At 40.4% G+C, this 16370-nt stretch overlaps 1 protein-coding gene across 11 annotated transcripts in view; it reads left to right on the forward strand.

The window, feature by feature from the left end:
- The window catches only part of CTSC (cathepsin C), a 94739-nt gene that overhangs the window by 64356 nt on the left and 14013 nt on the right, over window positions 1-16370 (forward strand). For 9 of the 11 annotated variants that reach the window (XM_036258133.1, XM_036258132.1, XM_036258134.1 and 6 more), the window contains one exon: window positions 11653-11819. In XM_036258133.1, the coding sequence (XP_036114026.1) occupies window positions 11653-11819 (167 nt within the window). Of the gene's footprint in view, window positions 1-104; window positions 458-5418; window positions 5486-8143; window positions 8354-9115; window positions 9211-11652; window positions 11820-16370 lie in introns of those variants that run through there. The other 2 variants (XR_004959213.1, XM_036258138.1) reach the window with 2 other exon arrangements.

The following is a 16370-nucleotide window of genomic DNA, read 5'->3' on the forward strand; positions in this document are numbered from 1 at the left end:
CCAGCCTCTCAAACACTAAGTCTGGTATTTTTTTACTTAAAGAAATGAATATGATTAAGCATTGCTAAGAGACAGTATTAACTCTAGTTTTTATTGTCTTATAGTTATTAAATAGAGCATCTGTTGAGGGGCTCCTTTAAAACCACAGCCCCAAACAGGCTTTGGGGCTGAGAGGCAGAGCAGCACGCGCCACTGGACCCACACCTACCTCTGACAGCTAGCGGAGGCCCCTAGCAGCCACAGACCCTCCTGGAGTCTTTATGGGCATGTAGAATGCAGAGGAGTCCCGGTGACCTACCTCCGAGGCAGCTGCCCTCCTGAACATTTCCGTGGAAAGCAGCCAGCACCGTTTTGGAATGTGAACAGCCAGAGACTACGCAGGAGAAAGAAAAAAAGTACTCTGGAAGTCTTAGGTGGCTTCGCCATTCAGCCTTTGAGTAAAAGGAACAATATACAACATAAGGTTCTTTTCTCTTTTGAACACTCTTCTCTCGAAATGATTTTTCCAAACAGGCTAGGATTGGAGTGTTGTGTTTTCGTTTTGTTCAGAGTGCAAATTTTATTCACAGTTACTGTCTTCCTGAATGCCTGCCTTGTCTTTCCCTGATTACCTTGAGGGACCCCATCATCTATCCTAAGGAGAGAATAAGGCTTCAGGATATCGTGAGATGTGTAGATACGTTATTGGTGGGAAGATGATCCTAAGGAAGAGGCATTTCTGAGATAAGCCAAACTGCTGAAGGGTGTGTTTTCATAGATCAGAGGCCTGCAGTATCCCTGGCAGAAAGATGGAATGATTAATACATTTTGTTTGTTGGGGTTTTATTGTTTTGTTTTGTTTTTTTTTAATTAGGTGCCAGCCCTGTGCTAAGAATTTGAGGTACTTTACATTTCAAAAACCCTATCAAGTAAACAATATGAGCTTCATTTTACAGATAAGGTTAATTAGTCTCAGATACTGGTTAAGCTCACAGTTAAAGTGTTAAATGACAAGGGCTAGTCTTTCAAACCTAGGCATTTCCTTGGGGCTAAAGAACAGTACTAGTACTTGGATCACATTTCCGTAGACTTTCTGGTGGGCCTCAGTCTGTAAACATCATGAATGTTAGTTTAACTGAATATAGTATGCACTACATTGGCTCCTGTTGAGAATTTAGGAGAAGAATTGACTTGAAGCTTAGGTTTCTTTTCCAAATGAGTCTACTCACTTTCTTTCCCAACCCAGGGTCCTGTCATTCAAGACCAAAAACTACTTTCTTCTTTTCTTTGTAGTCCCCCAGATGGGAAGGAGGGCTTTGTAATCTTCAGATTAAGCACAATTTAAAAACCTTTGCCAAATTCACTTATCTTAATACCCCATTGTTCACACCTTATCATTATCATTTAGTCTTTTCCTGCTGAACAATAGGGTAGTTTCCTCCTCAGTGTTGAGAGCTGATCAGTATCAGCCTTAGTAAAGGAAAATGTGGGGCTACACCTAACTCATATTGTGTGGGAGGACTTCCCTCCTCTTCTCTGCTTGAATGGAGACACTCTAGAGAGCCGGTTGCCATGATTACATTATGAGTTCAGATAACTTCTTACACCGTCTGAGGGGTACTGCTCTGCAGTTCTGGGAAGGATCTGTCTTGCCAAGGTGAAGTAACAGTATAACCGACTACTGCCTGGATCTTTTCTTCCATCCTCCCTCTGGACCTGATCCTTCTACTTCACTCAGGACCTTCATGCCATCTCTGAAGCCCTCCGCAGCTCTCTCCGTGAGAGGGAGAAACACCATTGTGTCCGTCCTTGCGCTTTGCGGGTACCTCCGCTCAGGTAGTAGTTACCCTGCTGTAATGGGATGATTTGATAGCATGTCGGCATCTTTTTCCAGACTGAAAATCCTCTCAATTTCCCTGTTTATCTTAAGCACCTAATGCACGTAGAAATGTATAGGTGCTTGGAAGACACTTCTCTTGTCTTTTCAAAGATTTTTTACAGGTAATACCAGCTTACAAATATTTAATTCTGTAGGGTTAGAGAAGCACAAATCAGGAACGGTACTATGTTTATGTTTTCGGTTCTCTGCTCTAAACTATATCAGGGTACCTGCCTCCAGAGTCCTGAGAGAGCTGTATGTTTTCAGGATGCAAATACGGACAAAGCAACCAATATGTATAAAAATGTATTGTGGAATTTAAAAGCACCTCTACCAAAGTGATTGTTTCTCTGTGAGTAGCTTTGCCTCTAAATGTTTGTTTTGATTATGGAAAAAGAGGTGTGGTGGGTACACAATTGCAAATATATGTGTTAGAAGCCATGTGATATCATACTGCTTAGCGTTCTCTGTTGTGGTTGCCGGCTTGTCCGGTCCTCGTCCTCTGGTCTTCACACTCCATGACGGCAGGCATCAGCTCTGTATTACTGACCACAATATGTGACAAATAATAGGGCTTCAATAAATATTTTTAAAAGGAAGAGAATGGAATAATATATCGCTGTGTTGTCCTGTTGTTTTATTGATATGTTTCTGGAATTGTTGTTACCTCTGAGTCCTCAGAGCCTATGGTGGAACCTCGAGACTTATCTGTAGGAGACTTTGCACAAAACAGATGAGGCTTTTAAATTTTATTCTGTTTGTTTATTTACATTTTAATTTTCATGTGAGACAATAGAGGCCAAGGTAGGACTCAGAGTTACAAAGAGTAAACATTCAGAATTACTGAAAACTAAATTAGCTGTCAGGGAAAATAGCTTTATGACTATAGTGGTGCCTCAAATCCTGAAGAATCAACTAACCTGGGTTTCTGTAGGTCTGCTTTGTTCCTATGACTCTCAGCAAGAAGCACCAGCCAAATGAATGCTAAGGTTTCTCCCAGCCTCACAGTTTTGAGCTTATGAGCAGGGGATATAAAGTACAATGTAAGGAATATAGTCAATGATACTGTAATAACTATGTGTGGTGTCAGCTGGGTAGTAGGCTTGTTGAGGTGATCACTGTGCAAGTTATATAAATGTCTAAGTTGTACACCTGAAATTAATATAATGCTGTATGTCAACTGTAATTGAAAATTACATTTAAAATAAAAAGAGTTTATGAGCCAAGTAAATGATGAATGAGCCAAGGGATTTTGGCTACTTTGTTGAGTGGTAAATTGCTGTGTGTTCTTTTAAACTAATTCTAGAACATATATTTTGGTTCTGACTGTCTTCTCAGCACTGGAAATAAATAAATCTCTTACCCTTCAGTTTTACATGTAAATCTAGCTTCCAATTCCTTCAGTAAAATGCTGGAAGTCATTTGGTTGCAACACTATGACAGTTTCCTACTTCATTAAAATTCAACTTTAAAAAAAATGGGCAAGTCTATTTAGTAAGAAAACTAGAGCAAGTCCTTAAAAATAACATAAGAAAGTTTATTTCCTTCTGAAGAAAGATGTGGTCCTCTTACCCGGCTGGAATGGCCAGATTGGTTGAGTGTTGTCCTGTGCACCAAAAGGTTGCCATTTCAATTCCTGATCTGGGCACCTGCCTTGTTGTGGGTTTGGCCCCAGGTCGGGAGTGTAGGGAAGACAACACATTGATTTTTCTCTGTCTCCCTCCCCACTCCCTTCCTCTCTAAGCACCTCTTCCAGTGAGGATTAAAAAAAAATATGGTGCCCTGGCCAGTTTGGCTCAGGGATTAGAGCATTGGCCCATGGACCAAAGGGTCTCGGGTTCCATTCCCAGTCAAGGGCATGTACCTGGGCTGCAGGTTTGATCCCTAGGTCGGGGTCATATGGGAGGCAGCCACTTGATGTGTCTCTCTCACATCTTTGTTTCTCTCTCTTTCTGTTTCCCTCCCTCCCTCCCACTCTCTCTAAAATCAGTGGAAAAATATCCTCAGGTGAGAATTAACAACAGAGAAGTATGGTGCTTTTGTGTGGGTCTAGTGCAATGTAATGTGCCTTGTTCTCTCTCATTGCCATCTAATGGCTTTACTCACCCTCCAGACCTGACAGCAGATGGGAGTGGTTAATCTGCACTCATGTAGATCATACGGGAAGGGCAAAAGTAGGTTTATAGGCCGAATGGAAAATAATACAGTACAGGTAACTGATAAATAATAATACAGGAATAAACTGTTTTACATACAACTGTAAGCCTACCTTTGCCCCACCCATTATGTACACAGGAAACCAAGGGCAAAAAGTTGAATAAACATTCTTTGTTTTTAAGTATTGCTGGAATGTAGTATCTCTGCATATATGGTTTATCCTTAAATCATTCCACTTTTCAGAAATGGTGAATGATCTCGATGGAATACACCTAGAGATCCAGATTTTTATTATGTATTCCACAGTATGTATAGATACATTTAAAAATTATATATGTACATTACTCTTTTTCTATCAAACATATGGAATCATAAATATAAATAACATTTGTTGTCACGAAAATGCCCTGCAGATATATTTCACGATGATAACCCCTGAAAACAATACACAAATATGCTTTGTTGTCATGAATTTGTTGCCAAAAGCAATGTAAGAGTTTCTGTTACCAATAATTTTCATTACTGCAAATTTTCAACATTTGGAAACAGAATTTTCTAATTAAAATCTTTGAAATAATTTTATTGGTTGACCGATTGTTTTAAAAGTTTAAGTGTCACAGGTTGCCTGGCCAATGTAGCTCAGTGGTTGCGCATCGACCCATGCATCAAGAGGTTGCTGGTTCATTTCCCGGGCAGGGCACATGCCCAGGTTGTAGGCCAAATCCCCATTTTGGGGGGGGGGGGGGGCATGTAGGAGGCAGCCAGTTGATGTTTTCTGTCATCAATGTTTCTATCTCCCCGCCCCCTAATATTAATAAAGAAAGAAATAATGTCACAGGTTGAGTAGAGTTTAGAAGAATTACTGTTTGGCTGTTAGGGGTGACAACTTAATAGACATATTTGAAGTGAAGCATTTACTTGATAAATAAGATGAAAAAGAACACTGCAGTGATGGAACCATTTCAAAGCATCTGTTTCTAAAACCTTATCTTTTAACATGGATGACAGAACTCATACTAGGAATAGGGTAAACATAAGCTTTGTCATTTTCTTATGTTTGCTTCTATTTACATCTTTAGAATTTGCAAATCCTGGTTTCTTTGCAAGTATTATTTTAAGCTACTTGTTCATTTTGTGAGAGCTTAATTAAATCAGTAAGTACAAAAATCAATTTGAGCAGGCACATATAAGAGGGAACATGTTGATTCCTAAGCAGCTCACAGGCAGCACACTGGCCATGACAGGTGAATTTCTGGTATTGGGACTGCATGGAATATCAGTGTTGCTTTGTCTATTAAACAATAGTGGAGGTTCATTTTCAATTTTATTTCTATATTACAAATATAAATAGAAACCATAATATTTTTTTTTCAAAATTTCTATGGCTCATCTTTTCATCTCAGTTTGGAAATCACTGGTTGACAGGCTAGGACCCGTACCAACAGCTCAGTTGACAGTTTGGGCTAAAATGTAAGTTCTTTTAATGGCATGGATAAAATCTTAAACAGCTTTGTATCCTCATGGTACAGATGGGAGTGTTTATGTTGTTACTTGTTCAGTGTTTTAAACTCTTCACATTTCAATGTTGTCTTTATCCATTAAGCAGGGGTGGGGAATGTCCAACCCATGAAATCAATACCAGCTAACATCACATACCTCACCAAATTAGCCTGACTGTACATAGCAAGCCAATTTTTAAGTTGATAATTTTGTATGGCCCACAGATGATGTTACAAATGTCTAGATGTCCCTTGGCAGAAAAACGTCTCCCAACCCTGCTTTATAGGAGCCCAGTGAAGTAGTTGCCATTCCCATTATCAGATGAAGAAATTCAGGCTCCCTAGTTGTGACTTGCTTGTGGTTACGTGACTAAGTGGCAGAACAGGATTTAAGGTTAAAGTCCTTTTTATTAAACTGCATTTGTCCCATGGCCAGTGCATTACTTCAAGTATTCAAATATTTGCTAAGTATATTATTAATCAGGGAAACAATGTGTAAGTGATTTTTATCCCCTCTGTGTGTCAAAAATCAGTTGAGAAAGAGGTCCATGGTAAGTAACAAGTTCTAAAGTAGACCAATCTGTTTTTTAAATTTGTTGGTATTACTTGGTAGAGTTAACTGAATAGTTGATAAAATAAGTGGGAAATGGAAGAAGGGGATTTTTTTTAATGCTTAGCAACCCAATAGTAATTTTGAAGCTGCAAATGGATAGTTATTGAATCTTAGTAGTTTTCTAAACGTAAGTGCAAGAGTTTGGAGGTTCTTCAAATTTTGTGAAATTATCTATTTGCTGCAATAGATTTTGGCATAAAATAATAGAAATTTAAATTACCCCATCTGTGCAAGGCAGCATTCAGAGACTAATGTTTATATAAAAGAAGTAAAACCCTTAGAAGAAAAAAAAAATTGACTACATTTGGATAGTGTAGCCAAGATTTCATTTTCTTAATTGGTAGTGTCAAAAATCACATAAGTATTTCGCAATAGCAGGAAAAATTACAGATACTCTGGGAACATTCAAACCAAGAGGATAACAGGGCACAGTGTGTGGTCTTGAGTTAAGGTACTGAATACTTGGCTTCAGGAGGGGTAAATGTCTGTTCCTCCTAAGCTGAAGCTGTCTTGCACCTAAGACTGGGTGTTATAGCCCATCCTACCTTTTCTAAGGTAATTTCAGGTTCTAATAAAAATCTTGACTTATTTTAGATTGGAGAAAAGTGTAGAACAATATAAAATAAAATTTAAAATGAAAATAATTTAATCAATGTAATGTATCAAAAATGGTACACAAATGGGTAGCTTCCTTTGTACATTTGAGTTAAAACAATAAAAACAGTGGTAGTTTTTAAGGATTATTTAGGATCCTTAGGTATATACATACTCCCAAATATGTAAACAAAGAGTGTCTAGCCCAGCTGGTGTGGCTCAGTGGTTGAGCGTCGACCTATGCACCAAGAGGTTGCTGGTTTGGTTCCCGGTCAGGGCCTGATCCCCAGTGCGGGGCATGCAGGAGGTCGCCAATTGATGTTCTCTCTCATCGAGATTTCTATCTCTCCGTTCCCTTCCTCTCTCTCTCTCAAAATATTCAATAAAGAAAAATAAATTTAAAAAGAGTGTGTCTATCCCTGGCCGGTTTGGCTCAGCGGTTAGAGCGTCGGCCTGCGGTCCTGAGAGACCCGGGTTCGGTTCCCGCTAAGGGCACGTACCTTGGCTGCAGTTTGTCCCCGGCCCTGGTTGGGTCATGCGGGTGGCGGCCACTCGATGTGTCCCTTTCACATTGATGTTTCTCTCTCTCTCTTCCTCTCCCTCCCTCCTGCTCTATCTGAATAAAAAGTGGAAAAATGACCTCGGGTGAGGATAAAAAAAAAAAAAGAGTGTGTCTAAACTAAGAACTGTTAACCAGGCTTTATGAATATTAAATAGGAAAAAAAATAGATGTAAGTAAGGACTGTGCCATTAGGAAGCTTGAAGAGATACATTGGAACTTCTAAGTCCAGCTGAAGTTACTGACAGGGACACGGAGCTTTGAAGAGGAGAACTGACGTCTGAAGTAACACTAGGAAGAATTTGATCTTTGACACTGTGGCAGCACCACACTTCTCATAATTTTAAACTTTGTATTTCTTCTGAGTTTCTGTGTTACTGTTGAAACAGGACTTGGCATTTGTTGTTCTGACTGCCAGACAGTATCCTACTCACTGAAGAAACAAAAATCCTCTTCTCACAATGCTTGTTTGTGCGTGTGTGCATGTGTGTGTATGTGCATGTAAAGAGTAACCTCATAGACTGCTTTGAAAACCAAATGGGTTAGTATATGCACAACAGGCTCTATCAGGTGGAGGCTGTTATCCTGCTTTTATAGATGAGGAGACCAAACGCACAGAGAGGACAAGTAACTTGCTGAGGATCACACAGCCAGCGAGTGGCAGAGCTGGATCCCGACTGGGTCATCATACCTGAAGACCATGTCCTTCAAGGCACTTGGACAATGGCAAATGGCTGTTAGTGCTTCTAGAGTGGGGCCTTGGGCAACAATTTGGACCTCAGTTTTTATTTGTTTTGTTTTAAGGAAAGATCCTTGTAACCTGTCAATCCATATTTGAATGTTTTCTCCATTTCACTTTGCAGAGCCACTTTTTTTTCCCCCATGAGAAATATAATATCTGTTATCCCAAGGAATCATTGTGAGGCTCAAATGATACAGATGGCAGCTCTTTGCAAATTGGGTTTTTAGCCTTTGCTGTGAGGATTCTAGTATCTTCTCTCAGTGTTTTCGGCAATTGACTCAGTGTCTACTTCTCCAGCTCTTTGTGTGAAGACAAAGTGTATGAAAAAGTGGTATGTGGTACTGAGAAGAATGCTTGCTTCTGGAAGTCCTTGATTATACATTCTAGTTTGACCACCTTCTTTTGGTCTTTCTTTTTTCTCATCTGAGACTGCATTACCTATGTTCTCTTGAACCTCTAGCATCTATAAGTAATCTATGAACTGCTATGAAGTATGAAGTGAGGTACATGTTAAGGTCCAGTGGGTGTGTAATAATGATGATGAAGGGGAGCGGAGAGCCCTTGAACAAATATGAGTGATCAAGGGACTGGAACAGAATCAGTCATGCTCTGGTGATTTTCCCCCCTCTCAATAATAACTCAGCCTTCTTCTCACAGGGGAAGTTTATTTGGTGTTAACCATCATGCTTATAACTATGACTCAGTTGTCCCAACTAGGTGAGCAAAACCACACTGATGAGAAACAGGGCCTATTTCTTCTACTTTGAATGCCCCTAGCTCTTTTGGTACGTTGGGAAAGTCATTTTGTCTGTGATCTAAATTTTTGCATAGATGGGGAAGTTTCTCGGACTCCTCCAAGCATGGTTAACTTGCTGAACCACATGATGTTGCAATGAATTATTTACATGTTTGTTTACTTCATTGAATTCCAAACTACTTAGGGGCTGGGGCCTCATCAATGCATATGTACGTGCATTTTTAGTGCTTTACACAGTGCCTGGGAAATATTATGTGCCCATTACATATTTGATAAATAAATGAAAGAACAGCAAAATATAAAATAAGTTATGTAAATAATAATGATTGTTTTCAGGAAGTGTAACCATAATACCAGATGGATCCAAGTTAGCAGCCCCTAGTGACACCTGGACCATTCCTCATAGTTAACTTCTTCTAGGACTTTGTAGGGTGAGTCTCATTCTTAGGAAATAAGAGTATTTTTTAAAGTGGTTAATTTCACAAAATTTATATAACCATCTCCATTTGGTAAATAACCAAGAAAATCCCACCCAGAGACTCATTTCACCTTTCATTTCCATTTTAAAACACCATACTTCATTTAAAAAAAAAATGTATGGGTTTACATTCAACTTAAGTACCATGTTGTATTTATTTATTTATTTTTTGGTACGTGCCCCTAGCGGGAACCCGGGACTCTCTGGTCTGCAGGCCGACGCTCCAACCGCTGAGCCAAACCGGCCAGGGCTCACCTTGTATTTTTTTCCTCTTAAAGTAGCATGGCTGCTCTCTCTGTATTGTTCTGTAGCAAGGTCAGCAAACTTTTTCTCAGATAGTAGATGTTTTGGACTTCGTGGGCCTCACGGTGTTCGAAGCAGCTGCTCTGTTGTGCTGTGGCACCAAAGTGGCCACTGACAGCTCAGAAACCAGTGGCCTGGCCGCGTGCCAGCGGAACTCTGTTTATGAAAGCAAACAGCCTTCTCTAGCCTGGGTTAGCTCACCGCTCTTCTGTAGAACTCATGTGGATCATTATTTATTTATTTTAATGGGTGTTGTTTTATTTATTTATTTATTTTTAGATAGAGAGGAAGGGAGAGGGAGAGAGAAACATCAGTGTGAGAGAGAAACATCGGTGTGAGAGAGGAACATCGATGGGCTGCCCCCTGCACGACCCCTACTGAGGATGGAGCCTGCAACCCTGGGCATGTGCCCTGACCAGGAATCAAACTGGGACCTCTCAGTCCAGGGAACGATGCTCAATCCACTGAGCCACAGTAGCCGGGCTCATATGGATCATTTAAAATGTTATGCAATATTCCTTTGATGTATTCATTTACTTAGTCACTGTTATACTAGAAAATCTGGGCTTCTACTTGGTTCTAGTTTTTGTTTTCCCTTTTCTGTTAGACTGCAGCAAGTGTTGTCTGTGTTTAGTGGGGTTTTTTTCCATCTATTTGTTTTTGATGATTTCTGCAGTATAGCTCACAAGAACTCTTACAGCACTGTCAAGACTGCTTTCTAAAAACAGCAGGGGAGTGGGGAGCATCAGCTTAGCCACACCTGGTCTGTGTGACTAGCGTGTGACAGGAGAGAAGGGAACATGATCAAGAGCCCGTGCCAAAGAGAAACTCTCAGTGGAACTCTGAGGGTGGAGGTTGCATCGTAGGAGGTTACTGATATTAGACTGCTGTTGACCTATAAAGATTGCAGTTTCATGATCTTAGCATTAGGAGCCTGCAAACTATCGCCCCTGGACCAAAGCCAACCCACTGTATACTGTTGTCACAAGAAATATCAAAACACAGCTGACTGTGCTGTTGAGTTGCCTGCTTTTGTGTCATTAAATAAAGTCCGTGTCTGAAATTGTACCCACTCCCTCCTCATAGAAACTTAGCATGCATTGTTTTTCCTGCATCTCACACTCTGTGTTCTCACTGTGGAATGTGTCTCCCTCCTCCACGAGGAGATGTTATAGCATGAGAGTTTTAGGCTCCGGAGCCAAAGCCTCTGGTTCAAATCATTTGCACCGGTGGGGAAAGTCTAGCCGCAGGCCACATAAGACCAACGGAATCAATACCAGCTAACATCACAGGCCTCACCTAATTAGCCTGACCTAGTATAGCAGGCTAAGTTTTAAGTGGATAATTTTGTATGGCCTGTAAATGTCCAGATGGCCCTTGGCAGTAAAAAGTTCCCACCCCTGGCAAAGTTAGCTTGAAACAAGACAAGGGCCATATTAATGAAATAAAAGGGTCAGAGCATTTGGTAATCAGGTTTTTTAGCTCCCTTGTGATCAGAATAGCCTAATAGATTGGAAGATTGACAGAAGAAAGGATCTTGTTTAGTCCTGTGGAAAATTTTTATCACTTGTTCCTGTATTTTGTTGGCGTGGGCCATCTCTGAGCAGAAAAATATAGTCCGAAAAGCTGACCAGGGTGTTGTTTGTGCCATGTAATAGCTTTCTTACCTTAGGTAGGAGCTATATATCATCTCTGAGCTGAGCCTCTGTTTCCTCAGTGTGAAGGGTTCTGGGTGTCTGTTTCCTCACAGGTTTATTGTGAGGATGAAGTGAGGTCATTTGTAAATGCCTGGAAGCGGCAGTTGTATAAAAAATGTTAGTTTCTTTCCCTACCTTGCATACCCAGAAGTGTTTTGTTACATAAATTTTATTTGGTGACTAACAGTGCTTATCCTATAGACATCTATTTCTCTTCCTTTTCTAGAACTTTCTTGAATGTAGGCTTTCAGGTGAAGCTTTTGGTTTGGCTGGCAGAGGCTGATCCCGAAGGTGAAATGGAAAAGGGGTGCCTCTGCTGTGCCTGGGAGGCAGGGAAATGCACCTGAGAGTCAGCCCCAGATTCACTCGGCCTTTCCTTCTCTTATTTGTTGCAGTATAAAGAAGAGGGCAAAAAAGTGACCAGTTACTGCCACGAGACGATGACCGGGTGGGTGCACGATGTGCTGGGCCGGAACTGGGCTTGTTTCACTGGACGGAAGGTGGAACCGACCTCGGAGAATGTGCGAATGAGCGCAGTGCACCTGGAGCGTCTCCAGGACAAGTGAGTTGTCACAGATGCAAGACACATTTCCTTTGTTTTATGGCGTATATAATTACGTATGTACGTTAACTCTTAGACAATTTAATTTTGATTCTATAAGATGTACGTGACTTGGAAACAAAACTTTACTGGAAAAATATGTTGACTGATGTAGAGGAGAGAAGAAAGCATTTTTTTTTTTTTCCAAAGCATTTCAAAAGTAACATTCCAGTGTTGGCTTTACAGAAAATGTATGTAAGAGGACTACAGATGGAAATGACTAATAAAGAAAAACCATGTTTATTGCCATGTAAAGACATGCTCATAATATTTGTAGACACATGTGTTTATATTGCAACAAGTGTAGGCGATATTAACTGAACATGCATTTTGAACAGGGCAATAGTAACTGAAATTAAAATTCTTAGTATTTATGTGGTGAATGTCGTTTGCTCGGTCTCCCACAGCCAAGTACCACAGGCAAATGGCTTAAACAACAGACATTTATTTCCTCACAGTTCTGGAAGCTAGAAGTCCAAGATTAAGGTGTTGGCAGGTTTGGTTTCCTCTGAGGCTTCTCTCCTTGGCTTGCAGACAGCCCCCTTCTCTCTGTGTCCTCATATGATTGTCCTCTGAGTCCTCATTTCCACTTCTTAAACGAACACCATTCATATTGGATTAGGGTTCACGTATATGATCTCTTTTTACCTTAATTTCTTCTTTAAAAGCCCTATCTCCAAATACAGCCACATGCTGAGGTGGTGGAGGTTAGGACTTCAGCTTATAAATTTTGAGAGATGCAATTCAGCCTATGACATGCAGTTAATATTTTTGTTAAGTTAGGTGCCCTTGAGGTAACTGAATCACACAAACAAGAGATTTCAGACTTTTGTTTTTCTGGGAAGGAAAAGAAAAATAAATATTATTGGTAGCAACTTTTTCTATTTTATTTCATTGTGAAATCCCCTGAAAGTGCACATGAACAACTCATCTAAACAGCCCACACGAGCAGAGAATGGCTTCAGCAGAGAGGTAGGAGACAAAATGCTGCACTTGTCCGGGGAAGTGTTGACCTCATTTAGTGAGGAAGCTAAGCTGCTACCTGGAGGGCTCAGAACACGTGTTGCCTCACCTGTAAAATAAGCATTTGGAACAAAATTACTCTCAATATCTCCTTCAGCTCTTAATGATCTGCTAACCCATAGTAAGGTACATTATTATTAATCTCATTAGATTTTTTATTTTATTGTTTTTTAAAAATATGTTTTTATTGATTTTAAAGAGAGAGAAAGTGAGATGGAGAGAGAGATAGAAACACTGATGAGAGACAAACATCCATCAGCTTCCTTCTACACACACACCCCCCCCACCACCACCACCACCAGGGATCGAGCCCATGACCCTGGTGTGAGCCCTGACAGGGAATCTAAATGGTGAACTCTTGGTGCATGGGATGACACTCAACCAACTGAGCCACACCAGCCAGGCTCATTAACTCCATAATATGCCAGTCATGAGCTAGTTTTCAGCAGTTACATTCCCTTGATCACAGCTGCATAAGGATGTGATTAAATGGGAAACAGGGAGACCAGAGACATGGCCAGCTGTGACATCATGCAGCTTATGCCATTGCATTACAGTGGTCACGTTCAGTAGCAGTTTGGTAAAGCTGATTCGCCTCTGTCCCCTTTGGGCTCCCACGGATTGCACATTTATGAAAATTAGACCTACAAGTGGTGGGGTTCCATTTCCTGGTTTGAATTCTCAGTGGCTTTATCCAGAATCTCACTGGCAGCTGTTTATTGGAACACCAGCCCAACCTTCTCTGCCCCTGTGCGGGGACACTTCCAATTGTAAAGATAATACTGCAGGTTGCTGTCCCTTGAGCCAAACTTGAGCTTCTCCAGGAAGATTTTGTTCTGCATGAGGTCCAGTGCATTGAACACGCCATACCCTTTCAATCTGGCGAGAACAAGGGTGTTCCTCATGAGGTCTAAAGAGGGGTCTGGATGTGAACATTGTAAAGAATAAGCTGCCTTCAGAGTCTTGTGGGTTGGATGGTTCATGATGGTGGAGGGAAGTGTATAAAAGCTCAGGGACTCAGTCACCATACTGCTTGCATTCTCCATCACATAAGTGTCAATGATCTTCTCCTGGGGTGAGAACTCGTGCTCCTCTGACTCATGAGTGGTGTGAGGTGAAACTGCTTCAGATACCCAGTGAGGAGCTGGTGCACTATGGGAATTCCTTTTTCCCATTGGTCACAGTCCAGCAGCTGTCTTGGGAAATTGGCAGTCTATAGAGCTTCGTGGTAAGCTGCATGGTCCTATTCCTGCTCCAGTGGGAAAATTTCACTTTAATCAGCTTACGTGGGTTTAGGGACCAAATGCCAGCACCTGCAGGTGCGGCCAGGCTTTGTTAATTTCACCCTGGCAGTGTCAACAGCTTGGAAAATGTCCTGTAGGTGAACCTGCCTGGTTATCGCACGGATCAGGGCTAGAGTCAAGCTCTTGGAATGCAGCTTCTTGTGGACACACAGGACGTTGATCTCCACCAGCTTCTCTGTGCCACAGGTGTGGATGTTTGCTGGGATGGCACTGATGAACCCGCCAGTTTCCGACTTGAGACCGCTTAACACTACAGTGCCATTGGGGCAGCCAGCCAGGTGCCAGAGAGCTCATAAAAGGAATTCTGGGCGAAAATCAGATCAGAATATGTTGTCATCATGTTCCACATAATTCTCATTCAGGAAGGTGTATAGTTGTTGTTGTTTTTTCCTTTTTAAAAAAAATCTTCACCCATGGATGTTATTCCATTTATCTTCTCTACTGGCAGAGTTCATCTCCAGAGGCTGGTCTTGGGCTGAATCTGTCTCTCTGCTTTTCTCTTTTTCTTTTCGGCTTCAGTGGCATTGACTGGGGTCAAACCACCCCGGTTGGAGTTGTTGTCCTCCTCCTTTTCCAAACTACTGGGGTGCTCAAGGACAGTTCCCTTCCCTTCCATCATCTGTGGCCAGAAGTGCCTGTGACTGTCACTTTCCTCCCTCATCCTGAGTTCTGGGAGCTGTCCTCCGAGACTCCTTAACCTCACGGGATCTTGGACACTACAGACAATGTAGTTCAGGCCTACTTTGTCACTGCTGTAAGACACCTAGCGTATGATGTTTCGCTTGATGTTGCCATACAGTGAGGAAAGTAGAGCTGGTTACTGCTTCTCAGATTCTTAGAGCCCATGACATAGTGACTCTTATCAGTGGAAAATATTTCAGGGCATACATTTACAGTTTAAAATTTAGTCTTGTCTAAAGAAACAAATAACTGTAATTTGTTTTTGTTGTTGTGATAATATTGTGAGACATGCAACACAGGCAGTTTTGTGGTCTATTTAATGAAAATCCCTCTCTGGTTTCACACTTTTCAACAGGTGGGGAAGAACTTCGGTGGAAACAGTAAAGCATTATCAATGCAGATGCATGTTTTTCTTTTCAATGTCCATGCTATATCACAGTGGTCTCTCAATGAACATCTGAATTGAGAGAGTAAAGTTCACAATATGCCTAAGATGTCACTCAGGTTAGATGGAAACTTTGTGGAAGTCTTGAGTAATGAGTCACACATAAGCTACTGAATCTTATTTCATCATAATAATATGATAAGTTCTATAATTCTTAGCAGCTGGCACATAGATGTGATACATGTTTGAATTAAATGAATAATGAACTCTCCCAATTTTTTTTACTATGTAAACATACTCTTTGTATGTATGTTATATTTATTTACATCTGAATCCAAGCACTTAGTACCCTGTAAACCGTTGCTTCTCAAATTATAATGTTATTGTGAGTCACTGGTGGGGGTGGGGGGGGCGGGGATTGGAATCTTATTAAAATGCATATTCAAGTGGTCTGGGTTGGCTATTTAGAGTCTGCATTTCTAAATTTAAGAACCAAATTTTAGTAACAAGGGTATAAATCAAATGTTCATATGGAATACTTTTTTTGAATCATATAGTTATGTTTGACATGCTCTATATACATTATACAGTTTGTTCTTTTTTTTTATCATTACAAAGTGATAAAGGTGCATTGTAGAAATTGTAGATAACCATGGTTGGCATTTAAAAAATGTACTTATATATTATACTTCCACATAATTGGTTAATTTTGTGTAAACTTCTTTGCTATCCTGCTTTTTAACTTAATACAGTGTTAGCACTCTTCCATATCACTAAATAATTTTCTAGACATTTTTACTAAATAAACTATATAGACTGTTTTGAAGATTTGAATAAAGTCCTGATGTTACATTACATTAAGTGCCATTATTTATTTAATCTGTCCCTATCTTAGAACATTTGTTTAGGTTGTTTATAAACTATCACTAGTATAAATGTGTTTTATCAAACATCTTTATACTTACATCTTAGTTAGCTTGAACTTTTATTTTCATAGGAGACATTCCAATTACAGGCCACTGAGATATATATATATATATATATATATATATATATATATATATATATAAGCATTTCCTCAGGCAACAGTGGGCTGTGCCTTTTGACTCACAGGTTATC

This window comes from Molossus molossus, unplaced genomic scaffold (genome assembly GCF_014108415.1).
Source record: "Molossus molossus isolate mMolMol1 unplaced genomic scaffold, mMolMol1.p scaffold_m16_p_13, whole genome shotgun sequence".
NCBI classification, from domain to species: Eukaryota; Metazoa; Chordata; class Mammalia; order Chiroptera; family Molossidae; genus Molossus; species Molossus molossus.